Source organism: Caloenas nicobarica, chromosome 3 (assembly GCF_036013445.1).
Source record: "Caloenas nicobarica isolate bCalNic1 chromosome 3, bCalNic1.hap1, whole genome shotgun sequence".
In the NCBI taxonomy this organism is placed as follows: Eukaryota; Metazoa; Chordata; class Aves; order Columbiformes; family Columbidae; genus Caloenas; species Caloenas nicobarica.
This window is the reverse complement of record NC_088247.1, coordinates 37040379-37062902: the sequence shown is the minus strand read 5'-3', so window position 1 is coordinate 37062902 and position 22524 is coordinate 37040379. Positions and strand designations below refer to the sequence as shown.

General features: G+C 39.7%; 1 protein-coding gene across 1 annotated transcript in view; it reads left to right on the top strand.

The window, feature by feature from the left end:
• Positions 1-22524, top strand: part of SNAP91 (synaptosome associated protein 91) — a 65968-nt gene that overhangs the window by 5306 nt on the left and 38138 nt on the right. The window contains exons 3-8 of the mRNA XM_065632978.1: positions 14401-14543; positions 15618-15693; positions 17494-17596; positions 19532-19625; positions 20888-20999; positions 22355-22461. Coding sequence (XP_065489050.1) covers positions 14401-14543; positions 15618-15693; positions 17494-17596; positions 19532-19625; positions 20888-20999; positions 22355-22461 — 635 coding nt within the window. The remainder of the gene's footprint in view (positions 1-14400; positions 14544-15617; positions 15694-17493; positions 17597-19531; positions 19626-20887; positions 21000-22354; positions 22462-22524) is intronic.

Sequence of the window (22524 nt, the reverse complement as noted above, 5' to 3'; positions counted from 1 at the left end):
CCATGTCCAAGATAACTGACTTTGTTTAAAAGTTAGCATCAAAGATCAGCTGTAATACAGTGTCTTGGTTTTTGTTGTCACAGCTGGAGTGTATTCTAAATTCAGAACTCCCCCTTGTCACCCCAGTGAATCTTGTGTGTGTGTGTGTACAGACTTGCCATCAGTCTCTATGTTGAATAGCTCTCTGTTTCTGTGGGCTTCTCTCATGTCCTTTCCCAAAGCGGTATTGAAGACTTGCTTTGCTTGGAGGTGTGTCGATGTCTGAATAGGAGTAGAAATGTCTGTTGTGGGTAAGCGGAGCTAATAAGGCGGCTTTTTAGATTAGTTGATCTTGAGCATTTCCACGGCATTAACTTTCAGTTCTCCCCTTGGTCACATACTGGTTTTGAGGCATGTGTAGTACCAAAAGAAGACTGCCCTTGTAATTAGGCTGAGATGTAGCTAACTAGTAATTTTTCAAAACATATTTGAAGCTGGGTAGAAGTTTGTATTCATGTTAAGATATAAAAGTTGAAACATGGCAGGATCACTTGATCTTGTGTATCTGAACTGTTCTGGGTTTAAGACTTCTTCGGTACAATGCCTGAGGAAAGGGAGGATGAGGAAACAGAAGAGTAGGTAGACAGTGTAATGTTAAACTTTCTTTCATCCGAACAGTGTAACTTGATAAAGCTAGACTGACTAGTCCTACCCTCCTTCCTTTTGGCTTCTCCTCAGCTGAAGGCATGTATTCTTAGTCTGTTTTCAGTGGGCATCAAGATCTTTCTGTTAAACATGCTTTGTCAAGGTCGTGGATGAGAAATTCTGGGACAAGTCAGGTCTTTCTGTTGTACTGACTTCTGTTAGTAGACCTTGATAATGGGTAGCCGTGTCTTTCCTTGAGGCCCCTTGTTCATGAGATTGTCAATAGGACAGTGACTAGTCCATAGTTTTAATCACTTCTATTTAGTAGTTGAATATATTTCATAATAGTCTCATAGTGTTACTCCCTTGGATTCTAGGTGTCAGCAATTGAACGTCTTTTAAACAAACAAACAAATCTACAGTTTGGTTTGATTTGTTCTGTGCCTCTGATTTCTCAGCTGGGCTCTTAAACCCTCCATCTTCTGTGTGTGCCTTACCTGGGCCTGTGCTAATAGTGAGGAATTCTGTGAAGTCTACAAGAGAATGCTCTGTTGGTGTGGTCAGTCTGTGGTCCTGTGCCTCTGCCCTATGAAGGATCCTCTGAAATGCTTAAAAGTAGATGGCAGTCAGGATAACTCTGAAGGACATACAGCACTTTGGATGCTATCTGTCTTCCCTGCTTCTTGCTGAATGCAGAAATTGGTAGCCAAAGAGGAGAATTTGCTGCCCTCTAAACCCTCTCTTCTGAAGAAATGGTAGTAGAGCAGAGGCACACCTGCCTCTAGTATTTTTCTGCTTATATTCAAGATACTCAGGACTACTTTGCTCTTCCTACCCAACTTACCTTCCCTCCAGTGCTAGGTGTCCATGGCAAGGTGTTGGCTGCAGGAATGGTCTTTGTGAGAAGAGACAAGAGCTTGTTCCATCCCAGACATGGCCAGCTTCACAATGGACCCACCACAGGACACTGCCATCCACCAAGCTTGTAGCACATCCAGGAAAATGTATTTAAGAAAGGGCTGAAAACACTGGACAGGCAGAGGAGGAGGAGGAGGGGAAAAAGTGAGAAATGGCCACAGGAACACCGAAGTCAGAGGTGGAGCAGGAGGTACTCCATGGTGCTGGAGCAGATATTCCCTGCAGCCTCTGGAAGAGACCCTGATTCTGAGAGATCACAGCTGCAGCATCCCACCCTGCTACCAAAACCTTGCCACACGCGCCCAATATATCCCTTGAGACCTTCCGCAGTCAACTGTGGACACATGTTATTGCTGAAGGAGCTGGGTCCAGTGTTTCTGGGGGTGGGGAAAAATTGGGGCGGAGGGGATGACATTATATCCCTTCACTTAGTCTTACTATAGTCCAAAGATGAGTCAGTGGTACCAAACAGTATCATTAAGTTAACATACTCTGTTACTTTTTGAAGCTTTTCAAGGCACAGATCAGGAGGTAGGTAAGGGTGGAAAAGTACAAGTTCTCGTGTGTGCATAGGGCTCACCAATGAGCATCTGATGAAACTTGAATCTCCAAACTTCAATATGTGGCATGCAGATTAGGAACAATATTCTTCCTGGTTTAGAGAGAGGGGTTGAAAATACCATGAAAACTAAAAAGCAAGGAATAAAGCAAGCCAGGAAATCAGGGTCTGAATCTCAGCAGAGGACATCTAGTGTGCCAAAAGAATGGGTCATCTAGCATGGGGCTGAACCCTGAACTCAACATAAATGATATGATAGAAGAAGCCTTCCTAGTAGCATTGCAGGTAGTGATCTGTAGCACAGGGTTTGCAGAAGTACTTTTGCTCCCCTGAGTCAGCAGGACCAGCAAGCTTGCAGTGTGGAGCTTCGTTGGTAAGTTGATATTAGAGTATTCCACTCCATCAGACTCAGCGTGGTTACTTGATTTTCCTCCTGGCTAAAATTTTGCTTGGCTGAGAGCTTAGTGGCTTAAATAAAACCTGAATAAACCAGATGTTGGCAATTGCTATAAGGCAATCTGAATACTTCACAGAGGCTAGCTTGTCACTTTGCAGGGTATGGTTAAGTCTGCTTTTTCTGGAGTCTTGCAAACCACATGCTAGACCCCGAAAACTGGTTTAGTACTTTTTATCTTGCTATTTTGACCATGTTTACTTCTGCAGAGCTGCTTGAAAACACTGAAAACCAATATAAAATGAATTTTGCAAGGGCGGACTTAGAGTTATATTCAACAGTCATGGCTGGTAGCCATTAAGCTGCTTGTGCTCACAAAAAATGTTCTCTTTAGGCTCTGAAACACATCTGTTGAAGCACTTGAGAGTCGCAGTCCACTAGGAGAGGGAATACACGAGCAATCTAGACTACTGCCACAAATGGTATTGGACATCAGCCTTGAAATGTCACTGTGCATGTAGGTGGAATACTAGAACAGTGTTTTCTAGACTGCTGGCAAATGGTGCATCCACTGTGCATCTGAAGCTCTTGCAGCTTAGGTGTAGGCACAATATAGGAAATAGCAGTGTGCTGCATTACCACCGACTTCCAGATGAACCAAATCTAAATACCCTTCTGTTCCTCCTCCCTGCCTAGGATAATGCAATCTCATACTTTATTTTAGATTATATCTGTATCTTAACTTAGTTTAATGAAAGGGATTGGATGCTTAAAAGTCCTGGTGTCGTGCTAATGTTGTGCATTTATGTAATCTGTACTCTGGCCATTAGAGCTGAGACAGCGTGTCAGTCAGTTGTCTTTCCCACAGTCTGTTTTTTCTAGCTATGGACAACACTCAAATGTGTTATGATATTTCTTATAGAGGAGATTTTGCAACTACGTAGGCATGATCATGCTTGAAGGCCACCAAGAAAACACACGCTTCCTCTTGTATGTACTGAGAACTGCAAGTTGCTAACAGGATGTGTCTGGAGCTCATGTCTGATTCATGGCAGTCAACTCTTCTTGGTCGTAAGCCAATATGCAAAATCACCACAGGTAGAAAGCAAGCTGGCAGGAACTCCTGTGTCGTAGATGGGCCACAGAGCTCTAACAAAACAGTTGAGCCATGTGCTTTGCCAAGGTGGCTTTATTTTCTCAAAGAAAGAAAGAAGATGAAAATTATGTTCTTTGCTGTTGTTTCTAGGTCTTTAGGAGACTGGGTTATGGCTATCCAGTGAAGGCAGATTGGAGAGTTCAGTGTTCACTTGAGCTAAGATTGTTCTGCCATATATTTAAAGGACCCAAGTTCATGTATTTTCAAGAAAGTGTCATAAACTTTGCTGTTCTAAAGAGGCGGGACAAGACTGTGGCTTGACTACTGGCAGTATAGTCACTCTCTTTAAACTGACTCTTGGCTTGGCATGAGTGTGGATGACACAATGGCAGTGGCTGCTTCCACAGCAGATGGTCAGTGGTTACCCTGCAGATCCTGGCAGGCTCCTAGTGCCTCTGGCATAGTGTTGTTATATCTCTTAAGTCTGATAGTTTACAGAATGTTCTAAAATGGTCCTCCGTAGAAGCGAGAGGAAGACATGACTGCTCAAAGCATGAATAAAACATGCTGACTTGTCGCCCACATTCTTAAAATGTGTGTGAGTTTAGGAGGTCCTCAAACTAAGGCAGTGATCAGTTATCTTGCCACAGTGCAGGGCTGCAGGAGTTACATCTTTACACATAATTGAAGATCCCACATAGATGCACTTAAGTAGGAGTTCAAAAGGACTTATTTTCCTTTCACTTCTTGTTTCAGAGAGTGTAGGACTTGCACGAAAGGGGGAAGCCAGCTGGCCTGTTTCCTGGCTCTGAAGGCTGCTGTTTCTCATTACGTAGAGGTTGAATATAGATGTAAGCTTTAACATATCATTGCATCGGTTCTTTAGCAACCCTGGAGTTTTAAAACCTAACCTTTTCAAAAGGAGACTTGGGTCTGGATCTTGCTGCTTGACTCTGGAATCCAAAGTACAGTTATTGTGCTTGTAGCTCTTACAGCTTCATCTAAACCTATTAATAGGAGAACGTACATCCTGCTAAGGGGCAACAAGCCAGAGGAAGTCAGCATATCTAGTGTGCAGTGTTTTGAAAACATGTAAATTTTATCATGACTGATGTTTCATAAGTAGCATCTGAAACAGAACGCTATTTTCATATGCGAGCCTTGCCTGTGACTTTCAGATCTGATCCTTCATTCTGTGTCATTTAAGAGCCATTCTAGTTTTGCTAAGCTTGATTTAAACTTCAAATTGCCCTGTTATTTGTGATTGACAAGAGTATTAGCACGCAAAGTTTGCTATGTATGCTTCCTTTTGTTTATTGGGAAACTAGAAATTGCTTAGGCAGTATTATGAGAAGCTACATTTCAAAACTCACCTCCATAGTGTACATAGGAGTTTAATTGATACTTCTGGGTGTTCCAGTCTAGAGATCTGACTCTGCACAAAACTGATGGATTCCAACTTCCACACTCATCAACAGCTAGATAGAAGATTTCCTTTGCCAGTGGGAAACACATCTTCCAGAGGCACTGGTGACTTTGAACTGTTAAATAGCAACTTACTACTGTCAGGTTTTTTTTTAAATGTTAGCAGTCCTAACTGCATCTTCCATCTCTCTGGTGGATGTTACACAGGGTTTAACAGACTTTTTTTTTTTTTCCCCCAGCATTAAGAAATCTGCAGTATATGAAAGGCTGCAGGTTCATGTTGAAGAGTAAAGTCTATTGATAGTTGATGTTAGTTTTTTCAGGATTTCTGAGACTTAAACTTACCTGTCTATGTGGCAGAAGCAAAGGGTTTCTTGTTTAACTGGTGTAGTACAGGGAATGAATATAAAGGAAATATATGTTTGGTTTTTGTTTGTTTTTTAGCAAGGAGAGAGTGAAGCTCCACCTAATCGTAAAGGATATCAATTTGTTTGTAAAATAACAGTTTTAAGGCACAGTATTCACATGAGAGGCTGCCATATGGTTTTAGGAACTCTTACGGTCTTTCTGTTGCATTATAGATACATAGATACAAGACAAAATTGATTGAAATTTTTGTACTCATGTTATAAAGAACTTGCTGTTTAGTTGCAGCTGCTTCAGGATGCCTCTAGGAGGTCATAACGTTGCACTGACTCTATGGACAGGTTTGATTACACTTGTTTTCTTTTTCCTACAGGTATGTTCATGTTTTCAATAGGACTATCTGCATAGTTGTGGGCATTTCATTCCCAGTTAAGGATTTCAACCCATGCTAAGCTTCTGGTGGCTTGTCGGCTCGACAGAGTGCATAGGCTCTGGCCTTGTTTTGTTATTTTTCAGGCTGACCTTACTGAAGGTCGCATAATTCCATGACAAAATAGCTGAACTTCTAGAAGAATCTGGCTGAGACAGTAGGAAAAACATAGACCGTGGTCTGGATATTGAAAGTTAGATGTGTCAGCTGCTGAGCCTGCCTATGCAGCTGACCTGTTTCTAGCATACATGCTGTAGCTAATTAACATGTCACTCAAGTTGCTCGCACGTTGTCTCATCCCCAACCGTATTTTTTTAAGTATTCCCAATGTGTAACAGTGAAGCAGTGCAGCTGCAACACCAGGCTCCTTCCAATATATTTTCGGTCCCATTCAGATTTGTAGTGGATTACAAATTGCTGTTCTGGGCAGAATTGATAGGCTAGTAACAGTTTCACTTCTACAAGTTTATTAAAAACAAATGGTTTTCTGAGGAACATAGATCATTTGGGAATGGACAGCGCTAACCAGGGTTCATTCTTCTCAGAATAATAATGACAGCAGCATGGCAACTGAAATAGCTCATGTACCATGCCTCGGTTGACTACCACTTTCTGCCAGATGTGGTTGGAGTGTAAGATCAGTCCAACATGTAAAGGCTGATTAGAAAACACTCTAGTGCGAAGATTATGGTAAATGACTCCCTGCTGCTGTGGAAAACATGAAATCCTCACTTTTCCAGTGTAGCTGTGCTGGATAAAAGCTGCAGTTGATGCTATTGCTGATATTCTAGTAAACAACCAAGTGATAAGAGTTATGAATTGATATAACCAACAGATGTTAGGGGTTGTTCACCCTCATGGAAATATAATTGCAGGCCACAGCTGGAATCTTGGTATCCAGTTACCCAGATACAGTAGTCAGTTAACTAGATCTTATTGGCTTTTCTCCTCCTAAGCAACAATCTTGCAACAATATACCCCCTTTAAACTTGTTCTGTTGTATGCAGCAAGATCTAGGATGCGATGGGACTGTGGCTTAAATGCTTGCATCGATGGAGAGAACAATTCTACCCCTTAGAGGAAATTGAATAAATGCTTTGAAGGCTTGGCAGGAGATTGGCTGGTGGCTGCAGTTTCCTATTTAGTCTCTAAATTAATGTATATTTTGGTTAAGGCTCTCAGGTTTGAATTGTTGAATGAAATGGCTTTTAAAATGAGGCCTGAGATTTGACATGTCAGATGAAAGTTCTTCTTTGTGCAAGTTATTGGTCAAATGCTCAACACACATGCTACTGGTGATGTTAGTAGGGTTTCTTCCATGTCCCTGCCTTCCCTAGAGTTTGGCATCTAAGATGCCATATTACAATAGGATGGGGAATAGCGTCTCTCCAAAACAATTGCTTCTATATTTTAACTTTAGAACCATTGGTTGGTGTCCACCAAATGCAAACGGCATTTTGTATCTCTTAAACTATTGAGAGATGTGCAAAAAAGGTAGTACAATGGTGATTTGTGGCTCAACTGCTATTTGCAGTAAATCAATAAAATAGACAAGTGGCACATCTAGCTCCAGAATTAATTGATGTTTTGTATCAACATAAGAAGAACTGCTCAATTCTTGTCTTTGAGCAGAAAAATACATATATCTGTTGTGCAGGATTTGGGTGGAGTGAGAGTCTAGAATGTCTCTGGGTGAAAGGAAAAGAACGTTAGAGTAGTGATTTCTCCTCTTTGTCCTGCTTTACTGAACTTGAATTCTTGCCTGAGACAAATTCTGTGCTATTCAAAGTAAGTGAATTCAGTACAAATAAGGTTTCAGACTGAGCTTCTTAGTGCTTTGGACAGGGGAAAAATTTCATGCTTAACAACTAAGGCTTTTGCTACAGTGAAGCTGCTTGAAAAAGCTGTGGAGGCCGTGGTCAGGAAGAAACCGGGCAGGATTTTTTGGGAATGGGGCCTTTTCCCTGTTAGTGTTTTGGCTTCACGCATGTGAGGCTAAAAAGCTGCTTTCTTTAAAATGTTTGTACTAGGGAGTTTGTGTAACCCAGCTTCTGGGTGACAGCTCTATTGTTCCAGATACTTAATTCCTGAGTAAAATCAAAGCTTTTATTCTTCTGAATAGTTGGATCATGGGTGTCAGTAAGGTCTTGGACTTTGTCCATAAAATATATTCATCACTAATTAATTAGCAGTCTTAAAGACCATACTTAAAACCCCTATGACTGCTGCTTAAACTTGAGCTTCTGCAGATGGCCTGGATGTCATCTTTCAGTCATATTACCCTCAAGGAGAAAACTCAAATGTAGACAATAAAGGTAATGCGCATAATTCTTCCTTAGAGTTACTGGAGCTATAAATTTTTGGGAACTTTTGTGTTAGGTAAAAAGTATTCATAGCTCATGGAACTTGAAAGACTTGCTTATGACAAGGTTTTCTTAAAACATTATAATCACACTTTTTGCCCATTATTAGTACTTAGGGAAACAGCTGCCTTCATTGCACCCTTTCAGATGCAGTAGACTACCTAACAACTGGCTTTTATTTTTCCTTTTCCAAGAGAGCTGCACCTTAGCCTCTTGGGAGGAAAAGCATGTATAAATCATTAAGGACCGAAAGGGACACAAATCCAACATAACTAGTTTAATACTACTAATGAGCTAGGGTGGTTTTTGCAGATGACTTAAACCCAAATATCTTGCCTTGATATGGTGGGGAAGGAGGGGTGCAGACTGTATGAAAGTGCATTAGAATAAAATCCAGCAATGTATACGGGCAGTAGATTTTTCAGCTTTGTTTTCGAAACAGGTATTTGGGGAAGTGGTGCACTGTTGTATTTAAAAAAGAGTAGTGTGATGAGGTGACTCTAGGAGGAGTAGTTATGTTTATACTGTCCTAAAATTACATTTGGCCCTTTGAAGGCAACTGTGAGTCTGATGTGGCCCTTGGTGAAAATGAGTTTGACACTCCTTCTCTAAGGCTAATTAAACTCTCAGTTTGAGAAACTGGAGGAAGCTTCAAGAGAAATTTGCTGGTACTCAATGTCATCTGCCCTGTCTCTCTGCAAACTCTTCATGTGATTGATGGGGAAGAAGAAACTCGTTTTCTCTTCTGCAAAGCACTTACTAGTATAAGAAGTATGAGTATGCCCATGAGTAGGCAGAGAGGAAGAAACTGTAAATAAAAGATTGTTTTGGTGTGGGATGCAGTCATGTGGTTCAAAGACTCATGGCCATGACCTCTCAGACTTCAGGACCTGCAGCAAATATTTGTCCTCACAAGACTGAGAAATGTTTGGGAAGAAGGAGGTCTGTGAAGTAAGGCTGGACAGAGGATGTAGCAGTCCCCACAGTTATTTGTAGTCACAAGGATTATAGTTGCATTACTGGGAAAGTCTTCATAGTACCTGGAGCACACACACTCTGTGGAAGATTGTGTTTAGGTTTGTTGAGTTGGTATAGGCATGAAAGTGCATAGGAAATATCTGGAACATGCTGAACTTTGATAAAGTGTAGGCTTGTTGGGGTCAAGGTAGTAACTCTTGAGGAAGTCTTTTGAGGAGGAAGGAGGAGACAGCATGAATTCTGTTCTGCTTGGGACATTATTACAAGCCAGATTATGATGCATGTTGTGGAGATGGGGCAAGCTGAGGGTGAGAAGAGTAGATGGTGTACTTTAACCCCACTGATAAATTCCCTACTCTTGTTTTTGGAATTGCTTGATAGTCAAAGCCAACAACATTAAAATCACCTAAGGTTCTCATAAGCAATTACCGTAGAAGTAGAAACTGAGAACTTTGTTCTGCTTCCAGTACTGTTTTGTGGTCTGTCTTATGCAGACCTGAAAGTTCGGCACTTGCATTGGTTAGCACAAGGGTGTAGTAGCTTCCTGATACAGTCGTCTTGCAAGGGAGAACTTCTACTGTTACTTGTCTATTTAACTTCTTTAGTTGAGTCTTGTAAACTCTTAATTTAAAACACTTCTTCCTGTTCTGGACTAGCTTGGATTTGGAAAACCCCTGCGTTTCCTTTTCTGCAGGTTCAAGGCTTTATTTAAATACTTATAAGCCAGAAAAATAACTTGTGAAGACTATTGTAGCATTCAGTGTAATAGTAAGAAAGGTCTGTAAGGGGGTTACCCTCAGAGATTTGGCAAAGTTTAGGAACTGAATGTATGACACAGCTCAGATGCTGAGGCAGCTCGCCTGTTAATTCAACCTGGAATGACAGCTGCTCTTAAGTTGGCACGGATATCCCTCTGAACAGAGAGGTCTTGTGCTCTGCTGCTGTTTCTCTGCATACTGAAACGTAAATTGTGAATAATTAACTGAGAACTGGGGAATCCCAGGTCTGTCTACTAAGCAGTTGTGTAAAAAAACCAAAAAAAAAAAACCAAACAAACAAAAAAAACCCCCAGAAACAAAACCACACCACACCCCCCCCCAGAAAAAAAAAAACTAATCAAAAAACCCCTAACAAAACCAAACTAGAAAAACTCCTGCCCTGATGCAGAGTACAATCTGAAAAGGTAAAGGAATAAGATATTCTTTAAAGTTTTGTAGAATTTCTCTCATAAAAAACAAACACTGCCCCCCCCCAAAAAAAACCAAACTTAAAAAAAATCTCAACATAAGGAAGTAGTTTTTAATGAGCCCGAACAAGCCTGAAACTTTCTCACTGTTCACTTTTTCTACTTCATGAGCTTAACCATCACCAAAATCAGTTCTATCTTTTAATGATCTATTTAAAAGGTCACAAAGAGCTCAGGTGTCTTAACTTTACTTTAGTCCTCCTCATTGAACTCTGTACCATTCTTCCTCAGTGTGGCAGATTTGTCTTTTTATTAATGAAGGTCTTAATCATACTCTAGCCTTGCTTCTCTTCCCTGCATAGGATGCAAATGTCTTAAGGCCAAGCCAAAAAATTGGCTAGTCAAAGAGTTTGAAGACTGTTGTCTAGATTTAAGTTACGGTGTCAAAGAATTGACAAGCATTTATTCCATGTATATAGCTTTTGCATCCAAAAACTTAGAAAAAGTATATTCAAATACAAATTAAATGTCTCTAGACTGAAGGAGAGACCAAAATAGCAGCTACCAAGATGTGAAGAGAGGAAATAGGAGAAATCATGTACTGTGATTTGGAAATTATAATTTAGTCCCACAGTAAAGCAGATTCGAATGAAGATTATAGGTCTTAATTCTCAATCTTCACCACTTGCATGAAAGTCATGATGAAAGCATTGGCTGCTATTACTGTACCATTCCCAGTTTCTTATTCTGCTTGGAATTTGTATTTGAGCTCAGTTTTTGGGGTTGAAGATTAACTGTCAATGTAGTGGACATGGATGCCTGCAGTAGCAAAAACTTCATCAGGGAGGCACCTTTAATCCTAGTTTGTACTACTTCTTTGTACCCCAAATGGAATCACCTTTGTAAGATTGCTTCACGTGGTTTCTGACAGGCTGTGTGTCAGCTGGTACTTTTTAGTATGATCTATTTTGTATTAACAAGTCCACCTGTGACTTGCTTGTTAGACTCTGAACTTCATTGCCTCTTTGGAAAACTAAGTTTCTGTCCCATCACTCATTGTCTGAATCTTTGGAAAATCTATTTTCTAGATTTTTTTTTCTTGTGTGCATTTTCTTTTTCCTTACACCTCTTCTTCCCTACTATGCTGAATGCAAATTGATTTTGCCAAGTCTTATTCTGAAATTCAGTTTAGCCACCAAACTCTGCTGCTTGGAGTTCATTAAAATTATCTATGCTTCTGAGTTGCTGCAGATGCTGACATTTGCAGTTTAAGTTGAAACTCTATGGTATTGGGGAAAGAAACCCAGGAAGCTTGGATTCCTTAACTTTGTGGTGTGACTTAACAGGAAACAGCTCTGCAAGAATTAACCCCCATCTCCTTTTTTCCCCACCTCTCAGATGATGAGTAAAATCTTCATGCGTGGTTTAAATCTTTTCTGTGCATTGAAAGTAGTAGGCTTAAATTTAATCATATGTCTCTGCTCAGCACACTATAATTACTCGTGTCCTAAAACATCCAGAGCTGCAGACTGAGATGCTATACCCTCCAGCAGTTTGGAGAGGAGGCAGAAATGATGGAGTGACTTTGGAAGGAGTGCTGCAGCCGTGTATAGCAGTAGGCTCTGTTGCCAGCATTGCTGTGGGTGAAACTCCTCTCAGGTTTCATTATCTAATGTGGACCGACAGAATACACAATTCACAGCACTCTGCTTCCATAGTGAGCTACGTACTGAAACTTGGGAATGAAAGCTTGCAAATTTGATCCATATTTCCTTATATAAAGGACAAAAGCTGTCATCTTTAGTAAAACCTCTGAACAGAATAAATGGTGAGCAAGCCACTTGTGACTTGCTTCTGGACTTTTACAAACCACTGTCTTCTATAATGCATTAATCAACAGTACAGAATAAGAAATTATTGGCCTATTTGTACAACAAGATCAAAGATACTTGTTGGAGCTCTATGGTTTTGAACTGCTGTCATGCAATAAAACGGCTTTACTACGATAACGCTTTGCCCGCAGAACTGCCTCCTTCAAGGGTAGTCTGTTTCAAAAGGTGTCCTGCAAAAACAAAACAAAACAAACAACAACAAGAAAACAAAACCAAACCAATAACAACAAAACACAAACCCCAAATCCAACACCCATGACCCAAACAAAAAACACCGAAAACACCACTTTAAAATCAAACTTGATGAACAGATCACATATTTTTTTTTCTTCTGTCTCATTACAGAAAATCATTCTGCTGCCCAAAAAATGAAGACAACTTGCAGCTTTTATGCTTGTACAAAAGACAATTTTAAACACAAGCACTGTGTTTTTCACAGACTACTGGCTCTGAGCAATAGATTTCTTGTATCTTAAATGAGTCTGTTTAATAGAAGTAAAGAAAAAAAATACAAAAATCACTTGTCGTACATTTAAAAAAAAAAAATTATTAAACTTCCGAATGCTTCTGGTACACTGTGGGGGCTGCTGAATACACCATGTGGTTCTCAATATCCGATGCAACTCATCAGTCTGTTTAGACAGACCTGTCCTCTGGACTTTTCCTCCTCTGCAGAAGCAAAATCTGTAGTTTCACAGCAGTCTGAACCTTGGCTTTGAGCTTTTAGCAGCATTAATGCCCTCTGTCATACGGGGTTGTGTTGGGGAGGGAAAGCAAGTCTGTAAAGTGGTGACCCTGCTGCCCAGGTGACCTGAACTCCTGTAGAGTGTTTACAGCAGACTCACATAGCTTAGGTGTGCAAGGATTACTCACAGAATAGCCTGTCTGCTTCTAGGGTAGAATATCTGTCATCACTGCATGGCTTGAATAGTTGGATGAACATTTCTAGGCTGGGGAGGGGGAAAACAAATATGTGGAAAGTCATTAACAATGGTTATTGTCCTCTCAGGGAGAGTAGAAGATGAGTATTTTCATTAGTAACACAGATAATGCTTAGTCTAGTAGTTAAGCTTTTTAATTTTTAACTTTTTCTACTTAAGTCTTCAAACTTTAAGCCTCAGCCCTGCAATTAGGTCTCTGTTCTATGTTCTTTGTGTTGCATGAAGTCTTTTCCTGAAGTCTTGCCAAGACTATGTCTGGCATCACACGGGTTTTTGTCATGCAATTGCAGTATGCGGTTTCCAGCTGTGTCTAAAAACTAGATAATAGCTTGTAGAAGGTCAGGGCTGGCTGCCTAGCAAGAGTCTATAGGTAATAGGTGATGTAGTAGATCAAAGATCTTATAAGTAGATGTGGAATAGAGATGCTAGCGGAAAGCTAGCTGCCTTACTCTTTATGATTTAAGTACTTATCTTAATTTCATGTACTCTCCTGTGCAAGTCCACGCCTTCGCAAAGTACAGGATGCAGAGCTGTACTTTAGTTTTTTTCTCTAAGACAGTCTAATGTCTTATTCTATATAAGGTGCAGTTGTTTGCAGACGACTATTATTCTTCAGTGTAAACTAATGTCTATCCTTGTCTTCTTTCCTACTGTTGAAGAGGTCTTAATGCACATCTGAATGCACTCTTCTGCTCTCTAGGTCTGTAGAGACTCTAGGAGGTGTGCTGTAGTATGCTGATGAAATTCTAACCTCCAAGATAACTGGAGTATCTGTTCTGGTGATACCTCCTTTTGTTGATGTGACTGGGCTCAATGTACTTGATGTATTACCTGTAAATGGAGAATTCAGTAATAATTATTCATCTAACCCAGACTGAAAACCTACAAGCAGCAAAGTGATGCTGTGTACCCTGACTTCATCTGGGATGGAGATGAAGAAAGGTTGGGACATAGCTCAGGACAGAATTTTTGGAAGACTAGTACAGCTGGGTGAGAAGAGCCAGACCAGTGTTGCTATCACCATGTATTAATATAATCACAAAGGTGGAGGTTTTTTTGCTTGGTTGGGTTTGTTGTTGTTGTTTTCATTTTTTCATGTAGAACATTAGCACTGAACTTGTTATTTTTCACAACCATGTCCTTCAGTCTGATGGGCTGGGAGCTTGTCCATGCTACAAACTTTGTCTTATTTGTAGCACCTAACACCTTCCTTTTATCTCTCTTACAGATTTGATCCAAGCAACTAATGAAACAAACGTGAATATTCCTCAGATGGCTGATACACTTTTTGAGCGGGCAACAAATAGTAGCTGGGTGGTTGTATTCAAAGCCTTAGTTACCACACATCATCTAATGGTTCATGGCAATGAGGTAAGCATAATCAACTTTCTCCCGAGACCACGTTGGCACTGAGCAGACTCCAAGCCTAAAAGTTAGTAGTGCAAAGGCATCTCTTCTGAACCAGTAAGGACCTGAACAAAGGGCAAGAATGATTCGTGATGAGGAGCAAACTTAACTTTAGCAACGTAGTTGGAGCCATGCCGAATATCTGTCTCTTTACTTACAAAACCATAGCTTAAGAGCAAGCAGCAGCCTGTTTCAGGATGTTGGCAATTTATGTGCTGTCTAAAAACAGAGCTATGCAGGATTAAAGACTACCTGGGACTTCTCGACTAGGGTTAAAGTTGATGTTCTGGAACGCATGTACTGCCTTCCAAATAGCTGCCCTCTCTGCATGAGCGTTAGGATCTTCCTAGAGCTGTAAAATACAACTTGATAGCCTCTTGGGTTGTATTTTCTTTGCCCTTGCTTTTTATTGACCTGTAAAGACTGGTATGCCTGCATAAAATAAAAAGCGTACTTAACGAACTTTAGCATGACTGTGAAACAATTCCTCCCTGGCTGTATACAAAGTATTTTCTTGCAATGAAGTTCTTCCATGTCACAGTGTAAATGTCCTATTTTTCTGTTCTGAATTTTGGCTAATATTCTGATTTGCTTTCTGTAACTGTTTTGGGCTGTTAGTCCCTGTACTTAAAGTGGGGCCTGCTTGTTATTAAAACAGGCCCTTGGCTCAGCTGAAACTGAGGGCTGCTGGATTCAAAAGTCTGGAACTAGCCTGGATATTCTGTTTTGCAAGCAGATAAATCTTGTTCTTCCTCAGATCTCTTGGAATATTAACAATTTTTACTGCTCCTTCCACAGTCTGGTTTTATATTTTGCACAGAATCTATTATATGTATACAGTAGGATATTTAGTAGAGAGTCAGGCTAAATATAATTAATCTGAGTGGATGAAAAAGGTTTTGAGGAAGATATTGCAGGTTAAGACAAAAATCTGGGTTTTCATGTGTGTATGCTGGACCTGGACTGGTAATCATCCTGGCAGGAGGTACAAAGCGTTCAGATACAGCCTGTGATAAGAAAATAACTTTTGTGTTGCAGAGATTTATCCAGTACCTGGCATCTAGAAATACATTGTTCAATCTCAGCAATTTTCTGGATAAAAGTGGATCTCATGGTAAGCCTACTCATGTCTATAATCTTAACAAGATTCTAAATAAGATACTATTGGTGCTTTTCTCCTACATTCATAAGATGCAAATAATGTAAAAATGTGCTGCCGAAGCCTTTCTGTAAGTGCTTAATGAATATACCAGCTCAAGTGAACAGCTGGACAACTTCAAAACAATGTGTCTCAGTTCCTGCAAAAATTTTACTCAAAAGGTGAAAATATACAACTCCTTTAGAAAATGCTGGTTGAAACTGGGACCGGGTCAGCTATCTCCTTAACTGTTATGAGAGCTAAGGATGAAATGGATAACTTTCCTTTGTTTTTTTTTCTTTTTTTTTGACTTTTACTCAGTCTTAAATGCTAATCTGGTTCCTTGGGGACACTGCACTTTTTAGGAATTGTCTGGAAGTGTTTAACAGGGCGGGGAGACACCAAAGGAACTGGCTGTTTTTATTTGAGTAGTGAATTTAGAGAGGTCTAGGCAGAAATTAAGGAGTTTTTCTCTCTAAAGCTCACAAGGTCTGTTTATACTTTGACTCTGGAATCAAGGAATTTTCCTGTTACTTCGCTTATATAGAAGAAAACCTTTTTTCACAGTAGCTCTTCTAGAGAAGAGAGAAAACATAATTCTGCAGCCATCAGAATATTTTTTGACTGTATACAGAATGCAGTAATGCTGCAATAATGGACAGGATCGAAGCAATGCCATGTTACTCCATCTTTGGATGGTGACGTGTGACACCAAGACTTGAGCATCTTTTAGAAATGGTGACACAGGGCAGGAACAAAGCTAAACAAATATCAAAACTGTGCTTGTCTAAACTAAACATGCTCTGTATATTCAAAGATACTGGTATTTGGCAACAATGAATTCTGCTAAACGCATGCTTTTGTGTTCTTTGCCTCTTTCTTTAAATTGTCATTTCATAGCTAATAAAACAGTGTGTCATAGATAATGAGGCATCCGAGTTGGTAGTGTTAAGCATGAGTTGGCAGAGATACTTAACGTTAATTAAGGAAAAATACACTCAATAACTAAGTCAAGCGGTGTGGATTTTAACAAAAGCAGCAAAAAGGGACTTGTTCTGAAGAGGAGGATGACTTGTCTTCTGACACATTTCTGTAGCTTAGAGGAAGAAACTTTGAAAGAAATACCTGAAGGACAGACTGTAATACTAACTGTACAGAAGTCTTACAGGCTTGAAGGTCACTGAAGTTTGAGGCTGCTTGTACAGTATCATGTGCCTTGGCAATCCCTGGTGTAAGAGTTCAAAGAAGGTGCTAATCTCTGTAAATGTCATCATAATTGTTTTTGTTCTGGTAAACCTAGTCAGGAGAATTTTGAAGGTTGATGTAAGAATTGAAGGGACTGACATATGTAAAATAGTGGGAGCGTTTAAGTTGCAATCAATCTTTTTCCTGGAAATCATCTAATATTTAAGTATGAACTTTTTGTTAAATCGGCATTTTTCCCTGTTAATAGAGAGGTAACTCATTTCGCCATCAAAAAATATTACTGCATAACTGTGTAGGAGCCACTAGCATGTTTCCCCAGGAACCATGCGACTGGTGCATACCATGAATCTGTTGGAAGCACAGGACAGTGGTAGATTGTTTCGGTGCAGCACTACTGCTGTTTCTTCAGAAGCTGGAAGATGTCTTGTGATGCCCATTCTGTATGTGGGGTTGTCTCGTGCAACAGAGATGAAATAACCTTAGAGCCTATTGACTGTATGTTATCATTTACTAAAGAACCTCCAAACAAGCGTGATGTTTAAATGTAAAACATGTAACTGTTTTTTGCAGGTTATGACATGTCTACCTTTATAAGGCGTTATAGTAGATACTTGAATGAAAAAGCATTTTCCTACAGACAAATGGCATTTGACTTTGCAAGAGTGAAGAAAGGGTAAGCAAAGTTTAGATATATAAACTGATAGAGGTATCTGACCCATGAAAATCTTGTTTGTGGCTTTATGCTTAATTTTAGTGTCTCAGTGATTTAGTTCTTACATTCTTTGGTTAGCCACAATGAAACACCAAACTGGTTGGATTTCTCAAGTATTTGTAATGGGTTAATAATTGCACAAGGAGGAGAAGAAAGACTTGGGTAGTAAGGCAAAACTGAAGACTAAAGAAAGGTGCCTTGCAGAACTGGGAGATTTTAGTGCTATGTGTTAAATCTGACTCTTATTAAATTGTGCTGCAGCGAGACTGTGTTTAGGATTTGGAGAAAGAAATGCTCTGAAACTGTATTTAGGATGTTTCATTACTCTCCAGACCCTTTCCATGTGAAAGATGACTGTTTACAAAGGAAAACTGAAGTGAACACCTGAAAATCTTAGCAAATGGTTATAAACTTAACAGAATAGGTTTGTAAGCTACTAGTTTTATTTCCCACAAGGACTATGTTTAAAAAAAAAAAGTTAACCCAGTCCGTAGTAGTATGTTGGTGTTTATCAGAACATGTTTTTTCACCTCTGACTCCTCTAACTGGGACTTCAATGGCCCTGGATTCTCTCCGGAAGCACAGACAACACAGCAAATGCCTTAACACCCACTGAAGATGCAGCTTAATTGACTGCATGTCAAAGATGCTCCTGCTAATCAGGATTGTTCTGGCAGTTCTGGTGTATTCTGCAGCTTGGGATTCTGAGCTGTTAGTGTAAGCATCGCTGCCAAGCTTTCCTCTCCTGCTTCTCACTGTTGTGTAGCTAGATGTCATTGCTACAGTGGGGACTAAAGTAGTTCTCTCTTGAACTTGTCTGGAATACGAATCATTAAGAAGTTTTTGACATGAAGACTAGTAGCTAGTTGGATTGATGTTTCTGGCAGGCTTTGATCCAGCAGGCTGCCATAGTGCTAGCATCTACCTTAGGTTCCCTTTGTCACCTAGTGCCTTCAAATGCTTGCCTTAAATAAACATAACTTTGAGTTGCTGGGGATCCTTCTGTTCCTGCCTTGCTATATGGTCCTGGAAAGGTTTTCTGTGTGTGTCATTTCTGGTGCTCAAAACAATGTGCTGCCTCAGAGTATAGCATAAAATAAGTAAAAATGGTGGTATGTATCCCCTGAGAAGAGATGCTATACTTGTCAATGGCTAGAATGGGGCAATACACAATGGTGGTTGTGCAGGTTTGTGATATTCAGAGGTAAAAAATGGGCACACATTAAGACTGCATATAAGATTATAAGTGGCAATTAAGGAATGCTACACATCCATGACTGCTACGTGATCCTGTTGAAGTAATGGTTCAGGACTGATAAGACAGATCAAAGTCAGTGGAAAGGCTATGAAGGAGTAATGCAATTACAAATACCCAGGAATACAGAGGAAGGAAGTGCTAAGCAAAGCTTGCCCTGACTTAAATTGTCACTAAATTGGCATGCATATGTTGTGGCATCTGATGGGGAAAAAAAACAACCTATAGAGTTTTTTTGTCTTCATTGACCACAGACACATCATTAAAAAGTACTTTTAGCAATGAGTTGTCATTATTTATTCATAACAAACTTAATTCACAAAGAGTATCAGTTCTCTAAGTACTTCTGTGACAGTATTTCTTCTGAAGTTATTTAAACTCTGAGTGTCTTCTTTCCATAAAGAGATCAATCTCTTGCATTTATCACTCTAACACAAAATCCTTCTTTGCCTGCTGTCAGGGAGGGTGTCTGGATGAAGTATTTCCCATGCCAGCTCTTGCGATGTGGGAAGCAGGAGAATCAGATAGTGCTCCAAATGTTTGAAGTGGATTACGGCAGCTTTAAGCTTAAATTCAGACAAAAAATCAGTTTGAGGAGAAGGGGAAACACCACGGCTTCTAATCTGTGTTTGCTCTTGCAGAGCTGACGGTGTAATGAGAACAATGGCTCCTGAAAAGCTACTGAAGAGTATGCCAATACTGCAGGAACAAATTGATGCACTACTTGAGTTCGATGTATGTATTGAAGTTGACCTAGCACTGACACTAGGCAGTGACTTATAAATGCTGCATCGTAATGAAAACATTTCACTTTGTAGGTAATGCTCTACTGATCATCCCATTATGTGGGCAAAAACTCCCCTTTTCTGTGTCCCACTAGGGTAGAGTGAGGTGAAGGATGGCCCTTTCCTATATGTACAAAATGTGCAGATTCTACTTTTTTGTTGTTGTTTTGTTTTGTAGAGGGAGTAGGGGAACAGTGTGGGAAATGAGGACTCTTGAGGAACGGTGACTTGGAGATGGGAGTTTCATTTTCTGCATCACTAAGGGGAAGAAATGGACAAAGCAAGGAGATTGAAGAATCTTTTTTCTGTCTCTTGGCAACCAGTTTATTTTTTGAGGGTAGAGAAAAAGCAGTTAAAATATCACACATCCATTGTTTGGCTTCCTCAAAACCTTCATCTGGTTTTCAGCTGTAAACTGGATTGGATAAACTTTGATCTATTCATAGAAATAAGTGTCTACAATATATTTATAATGTAATAATGTTATGAACGTCGGTGGAATTATTTATCTGCCTTAAGGATAAATACAAGAGTCAGTTGTTGTAGGAGGTAGGGTGTAATGTTGGAAAGAAGTCTTTGAAGGAATCCGTCTTGAAGTTCCTTCTGTTCTTTGTGGGCGGAAGGACACACTCCCAGATAGAAGACTGGGCCCACTAGAGCTTTCAGGGGAAAAAAGCCTTAGAAATACATGTCTTGGTAATGTGTTTTCATTACTTAAATGGCATTGGAATTGTGATAATGGTCTTGGAAGAGGAGATACGTTTTCATAAAACAGAGATCTTTTAATAAATAAGCACTTATTTTCTTCCCAAGTTCATGTGAGAACTGGAAAGGTCTTGACATCATTAACCCAAATGTATTACCAAGCAGACTACTGAGGTTTTGTTCAGTTCCACTGTGAACTGACGTCTTTTGTCCAGTTTCATTACATCTTTGTTAATAGCTTCTCTGCTTTCCACCTCTGTGATACGTGAAGGATTCAAGACTACGATGTTTACTGTCGATGGGAATACTCCTCTGCTGCAGTGGATTGTTTGGGAGTGGTGAAGAAAGCAATCCTTGATCTGCTAACTGAAATCTTTGTTCGATTTCTTTGTGTGAAAGCCTGTATTCAGTGCTCGATCCTATAACAGCATCAGATACCTTGTGCAAGCTAAAACCTCTGATTGCATTCAGTAAATCTGGTGTAAATAACTGGTATTTTATTTGTAGGTTCATCCAAATGAACTGACAAATGGTGTCATAAATGCTGCATTCATGCTTCTATTTAAAGATCTCATCAAACTTTTTGCTTGCTACAACGATGGGGTTATTAACTTACTAGGTAAGTAACCTGGTGTTCACATAATATGAGCAAGTGAAAAATGACTTTTAGATCTGCTTCAGGTTTTTTTTTCTTTTTTACTTAATTTTCTTTAAAAATGAATACATTTTTCTTGACTATTCTATTTTGAAGCTAGAAAACTTTAAGCCATAATCTCTTATATCAGTGTTCATCTGAGGCTGGATTGTCATATGCCCTTAATGTCATATGCCCTTAAAATTGTACAGAAATCTACTTAAAGGTAGGGAGCATTTCTGTGCTCAAAGGAATGTACAGTATTCTCTGAAGTTAGCCTTATATGAAGTAATATACTCCTGAATAACATTCCTGATCTGCCTGAAAGCATGACTGCCACAGCTGGATCCTCACCAGAACAATACCTGCCATCAGCCTACAAAGTCTATCAGAGGCTGTGAGCATATTCTGAAGCTCGGACAGCTTAGCGTGATCACCAGCATGATGTACTTTAAGATGTCCCCGCAAAAGGCTTTGTTATGAAGTCTAAAACCAGGAGTTGCTGTAAACTGTAGGAAACATAACTGATCCTCTAGAAAATGAGCTTTAACTATTAAAACTGGTGAGCGCTTCAGCTGGTCTACAAAGACAGCTAAAAACTGAGATTGCTTGGCGAGTGTTACTGACCGGGAACTGACTGCAACAGGAATGAACAGAGAGGTTACAAAGATTGAACAGGTAGTTCAAAAGATGTTCCTGAGCTGTGAAGCTCAGACAGTTTTTTTGTGCCTGTGTTACAATGTTTTCTGATGGTTTCATAAAAGTAAATCCTCGGTGTTTTGGCTGAAACTGTAGGCATGGGAAGCTTTTGGAACAGATACAAATGTGTTGGCCATAACAATTGGATTAAGATTTTGCTGCCTACTGCTAATTAAAGTGTAAGTTCAAGTTGGAATATGTGGCAGTTGTGCTTGATAATGGACATGAACCAACTTTAGAGAGCTACTCAAGTGGAAAAAGTATTGTTCTTTGGGCTGGAGAGAGCTTGAGAGAGGGCATATTAATATAGGTTTAAGTACCCTTACTTATTTTTAATTTTAACTTTGGTAGCTACTTCACCTGTTTACTTTTTATCCTTAAGAACCTGATTTAGATCAAATATAATGTTATGGCTGGTTGGGGTGCAATTTTCCAGTCTATATAATTCTTCCACAGCTTGGCAAGCCCAGCTTCTAAATTCTGCTAAGGACTAGGAACATCGCTAGACTAGTGTCCAAGTAGAAAAATCTTAATGGAGCGCAATATTATTGAAACATGATTTTCCTGAAAACTAGAGTTGCTGTTGAATGCAAACGTAATGTAAGATATCTTAACTGAAATTTGCCAAATTATTTCTCTAGAGAAATTTTTTGAAATGAAAAAGGGACAATGTAAAGATGCTCTTGAAATCTACAAACGATTTCTTACTCGAATGACCAGAGTATCAGAGTTTCTTAAAGTTGCAGAGGTAAGTGACTTCCAGTCTTCTGAAGTCTGGCACCTAAGTATCTTGTGAATATTTTTAGCACCT